This window comes from Tachysurus vachellii, chromosome 3 (genome assembly GCF_030014155.1).
Source record: "Tachysurus vachellii isolate PV-2020 chromosome 3, HZAU_Pvac_v1, whole genome shotgun sequence".
NCBI classification, from domain to species: Eukaryota; Metazoa; Chordata; class Actinopteri; order Siluriformes; family Bagridae; genus Tachysurus; species Tachysurus vachellii.
Window position 1 is genome coordinate 14186362 of NC_083462.1, and position 5516 is coordinate 14191877.

A 5516-nucleotide genomic window follows, 5' to 3' on the forward strand; every position below is an offset into this window, starting at 1 on the left:
TGTTATTTTCTAGAAAAAGATCTAGCAATAGACAGAAAATGTAAATCTAGGTTTCATCACTGTAATAGGTTTAATAATCTTAGGTTTGGTTTACGAATATATTTGACTATATTCCAGATTTATTTATGTTTTTTGGTAAGATGTCAGTGTTTGCTCAGCTGCTCAGAAAGTGGTAGCTCAGTGGTTAAGGTGTTGGACTACTGATCAGAAGGTCATGAGTTAGAATCCCAGAGCCACCAAGCTGCCACTCCTCAGCCTCTGAGAAGGCCCTTAACTGTACAAACGAGATAAATGTAAGTCGCTCCACATAAGGATGTTTGCCAAAATACTGTAAATCTACAAGACCTGGAAATATGTCTTGAATGCATCTCTATTGATTAGCTTTTGATCACATTTTCTCAGCTGGGTTGCCAAATCTGCTAAAGCAAGCACTAGAACAGAAAATGACTAGCTAACATGAAACCAAGGCATGCTCATGTAGCCTCAAATCTCATTTCCTGATAAAATGTTCATGTTCTCAGGACATACATTCTGTCATAGTTCAGGGTTTAAACATAATCAGTTCCAATCTGATGAATTATAACACAATGTATATGGCTTTAAACACAAACATGATCAAATATAAAATATGTAACAACAGAGTTCCTGTAACATGTGTTTCTAATACACATCTAAACAGAGCGAGGTTTCATTCAACAGCATTAATATAACAAATAATGGTGAAGCCTATAAAAATCTTTTTGTTTAATTCTATATGGAAAATCATCCTCGTATAAATTCTATACATTTTAATCCTAATCGTGTCCAAAACTTTGAAGTCGGATAGTTTGGATTTAAAAGCAGTAGGTCCTTGATGAAGAAATTGAAGCTGTGTATATCATCTTTGTTCAGGTTCTAATTTTATTGCCACACTGACCCTCGGAGGAGCTGGTGCACATGCGTCATATTATCACAAAGCCAACGAGCAGGTAAGCTTTCTTTTAGAACTGAACATTTTCATCAATCCTCAAGACTTTTCGGTGCTGCTTTGATTACTCTTCTAAGATCAAACCTGCTGTTGTGTAAACTGTAACACCAAATAAAAACCTACTGTGATGTGATGTGTAGCTGCAGATAGGTGTGGAGTTTGAAGCTAGCACTCGTATGCAGGAAACAAATGTATTGTTTGGTTACCAGCTAGACCTCCCAAAGGCCAATCTCCTCTTTAAAGGTAAGCACTGCATTATGCTTTTGTTTTTTTTTTTTTACTCTTTTACTAGTTAGTTTTGTTTCTAATTTATTAATGTATAATTGCATCATATAATGAATGAAACATGTCAGGGTGATGAGTTACTGTAGCCTCAGTGTTCCACTGTAGTTCCAGTGTGTAGTTTGTTTTTCACATGACGAGACACAATAATATACATTTACACAAATGAAACGTTTTAAAAGTTTCCATTCCATTGATTCTTAATAATAGTACTGTATTTTGTTACCTAGAGGATCTTCAGAGTTGTTCAGAAAATCCTCCAGGTCCGACACGACCAAATGACTGGATTTTCATGAAAAAAAACCTGAATTTCTTGCATAAACGTTACTACAAATAAATGAGGTCCTTATCCAGCATGACATACAAAAGTGGTTTGAAGTCTTTATCAATGGATTCATTAACACTGGTTCACTAGGTTACAGACTTAGGAGACCATCAACCTAAAACTCTGTTCAGGTGGATGGTCACCACCTCGGTATTGAACAGAGAAGAGTCTTGTTGTATACGTACCCGTACCCTGAGAGCTGGTGGGAGCAGTCGAGCAGTGCTGATAGATCTGAGGGAGTGAGGTGCAGTGTGAGGACTGATGAGAGCTTTGAGCTAGTAATAACGATACTGAGAGCAAAAGAGTACTTTGCTCAACTCCAAGCAACCAAGAGGGTATTGTACTCATGTCTTGATGAAAATAACCTAAACCCCTGAGATCAGATTGTTCTGTAGGGGTATTGAAAGATACTGACCTGGTATGAATCACCTGGGATGAGCAGCAGTTCAGTTTTCCGGGATTGTGTTTCAACTTATGAGCCGTCTGATGAGAACTGACAACTATCAGGATTGTACATATACAAATGGGACAGACGGGACACAGGATATAAGAAACCATGTTGTAGAATAAATACCAAACATTAATTTTAGAGACGCACAATAATCTTGCACTAAATCATGTAAAGTATTTCAGTAATTGAGAAGCTTCACAGTGAAGCTGTTGTCCTTGAGTCAGAAACACGATGATGATACAGTCATGTGGTACGTCGGTGTATTAATGTATTATAATAAAAAACTCACATGTCCATGTCTTCTTCTTCTCTGTAGGGTCTATAGACAGTAACTGGGTAGTAGGAGCAACGTTGGAAAAAAAACTGCTGCCACTTCCGCTGTCTTTGGCACTTTGTTCTTTCCTCAACCATCGTAAAAACAAGTTCCAGTGTGGGTTTGGCGTGACCATCGGATAAGCCGCCTGTACAGTGTTGAAGTGAAAAGGGGCTGAAACTCGTACACCGATGTTCACCGAAGGATCACAACATGTGGACGCTTGTACAAAGTGCACCATCAGTTTATCTCTTTTTTTTGAATTATTATATATATGAATGTGTCTAAGTCACTGTTTATATATAAAAAGAATCCAGGAAAAAACTGCAGTAGTATATATTCAACCATTTTTCCTGCAACGTCCATTTCATAAATGATCCTGCAAAGAAAATGTAATTTAACTGATGCTGAATGAACAGTCTGCAATACAAAATAATCATTTGTTCTTTTAGATATTTGGAGTGATCGTAATCTTGTTTGTTGATTTTAAGTCTGTCTCTGTCTTTCTTTTTATTGTATTTTGTTTTAAATTAAACATTTATTTCTTTTGTTAGGTCCTTTTATTTTTACAATTTCTCCTACTAAAGCTACATATAAATACGGTTTCCTATACACATACATCGTTTGTGTCATTTGTTGGTGAGCTGAGTAGAAGCATTTTGTTGCTCTCTAATTATGTTGGAGTGGGAAAAGAACCAACATCGAAGATTCAGGAGATGTCGGCTTTAATTAGGAAGGTTCCTCTTACTCGAGCCTTGGGAACGGCAGTAACACTGAGAAACTGGTGTGTTGAGACGTATGTGGAAGTTTTCTCAGAAAAAAAACAATTTCAGCAAAATGTCAAGAAAATCACAATTTTGTTGATTAATTAAAACACTGTATTAATCTGATTCAAATCAAATAATACTTCACAAATGTCACCACCTTTTGTGAATTTGGGGTCACATTTAATTTAATTCCCAAAATGTGTGTGCGTATGTATGTATTTATATATACATGTGTGTGTATATATATATATATATAGACTTTCCTCATGCTGAGCCTAAGTAAGTTATCTGATTTGATTTTTTTCTAGAGTAAATTTGTGTTAATAACCGAATAGACATGAAATATTTAAATATTTCCTGATATTGAAGGTGATCTTTAACCCAACAGACAACACTGTGGTGTTTGTGTCAGTTAGCTAATGCTAATTCTCGTAACATTTTACAGCATCTAGGCTAAATAACCTCAATAAGGAACAGTTAAGCGTTATAGAAGGAAAATGTAAGAGAAATGACTATAATCTCAGTTAAAGTAACACACTGATGAGAGAGACAAGGCTCTCACAGTGACATCTAAAGCAGCACCATGCTAACGCGATCCCGCAGCCATTTGAGTTCCCCTGCCACCATTTTGTTACATTTCGATTCAAAAGGTAAAAAGAAACAAAATGGCTGAAAATTAGCTCACTGCACACAGTATATCATAACAGACTGACTTTAAACAAACTAATTGTGGTGAAAGTAAGATCCAGTGGGATATTGCTTTATCTCTCCTGTTAAACTTGTCGAGTACTAATAAGTGGGACCCAAGGCAGCACATGGCACCTGCCATCCATGACGTGGTTTCTGACATTAAGCACTCAGAAGGTGGCTCAGCGGATCTCCAGTCTCCTGATCAGGAGCAACAAAGGGTACGTTACACTCCATCATGTTGACAAACACTAAAATGAACATTCTACACAATTTGAACTGTTATGTGTAATCGGTAAGTACCCATTTGGGTAACAACTCAGTCAAAAAAAAAAAAAATTTCTGATTCAGTTCTGATCATTCGTCTCATAAGTAATTTTGATACAATATTTATTATTATATTTAGATTATTATATTTAAGATTTATCTATTTGTATTCCAACACTGTACTATGATTACTAGATTTTTAGATTGTCACTATAGAATTCAGTGTGATACTTTTTTCATTCCTCATTCAATGTTAATAAATCAGATTATTGTCTGTATTTCAGTGCTGCATCATTCACGGTACAGAACGGAAAAGCTACATGGTCACGGAACCTAGGGCTTTGTCTACGCAGAAGTCCAGGTTGCAGACAAGAAAAAGGTAAACGTTTTCCCTGTAAACCCTCATAAACACACTGTATGTGTCTTAGTTCTTTCCTGCTCTAAGATTCAAACGCGTCTGAAGACACTGCAAAAACACGTGATCTGTAAAATTTGACTGGAAGACTGAATTTCTCATGAGACAAAGGACTTAATAAAGGCTTAAATTAGAAAGGTTTTTTCTGACACATAATATAATGGCTGTGGATTTGTAATAATTAAGCTAATCAAAATAAGTTGTTCCTTTCAGAACTTACTGTTTTGTGTGTGTGAACAGGTTGCCATTAAGTTTACTGACAAGGAAGACCAATATAAACCATTGTAAGTAAACTTATTCTTATTTATTGTAATTGAATTTGTAATAATTTAATCTACATAAAGAAAATTATTTTATACTATGTATTGCATAACAGATATTACAAGAACATAACTGATCAAGCATTAGTACTTCCAACCCAAACTTTTATACCAGACTAACATTTCTGGTTAGCGTAGCTTATATGTATTCACATCAAACGTGTGTTTGTTCTAATTTTAGCCCAGAGAGATGAAGGAGCTGCCCTTAGAGGTGGCGCTTATGAAGATGATGTCCAAGCCACCTCACTGTAACAATGTGGTGCAGCTACTGGAGTGGTTTGACACAGACAATCAGGTCATCTTGGTCCTGGAGCTGCCCAGCCCCTGTATGGACATATTTGACTTCGCTATGCTTCACAGAGGCTGCCTGTCTGAAGCCTAGACTCGAGAAATCATGGTACAGGTGTTCCGGGTGGTTCATCACTGCTGTGACCGTGGAGTGTTACACTGCGACGTCAAGCCTGAGAATCTCCTTATCAATCCCGACAGCTTGGAAGTCAAACTGATTGATTTTGGCTGTGGGGAACTGCTGAAAGACAACCCCTACACATTCATTCATTCATTTTCTACCGCTTATCTGAACTACCTTGGGTCACAGGGAGCCTGTGCCTATTTCAGGCGTCATCGGGCATCGAGGCAGGATATGACAACCCATCACAGGGCACACACACACTCTCATTCACTCACGCAATCACACCCTACGGACAATTTTCCAGAGATGC

The 5516-nt window shown here is 37.1% G+C and overlaps 1 protein-coding gene across 1 annotated transcript in view; it reads left to right on the top strand.

Moving 5' to 3' along the window:
- Positions 1-2952, top strand: part of tomm40l (translocase of outer mitochondrial membrane 40 homolog, like) — a 6343-nt gene extending 3391 nt beyond the window's left edge. The window contains exons 8-10 of the mRNA XM_060865871.1: positions 892-968; positions 1108-1210; positions 2342-2952. Of these exons, the coding sequence (XP_060721854.1) occupies positions 892-968; positions 1108-1210; positions 2342-2481 (320 nt within the window). The 3' untranslated portion in view covers positions 2482-2952. The remainder of the gene's footprint in view (positions 1-891; positions 969-1107; positions 1211-2341) is intronic.
- Positions 2953-5516: the final 2564 nt, after the last annotated feature.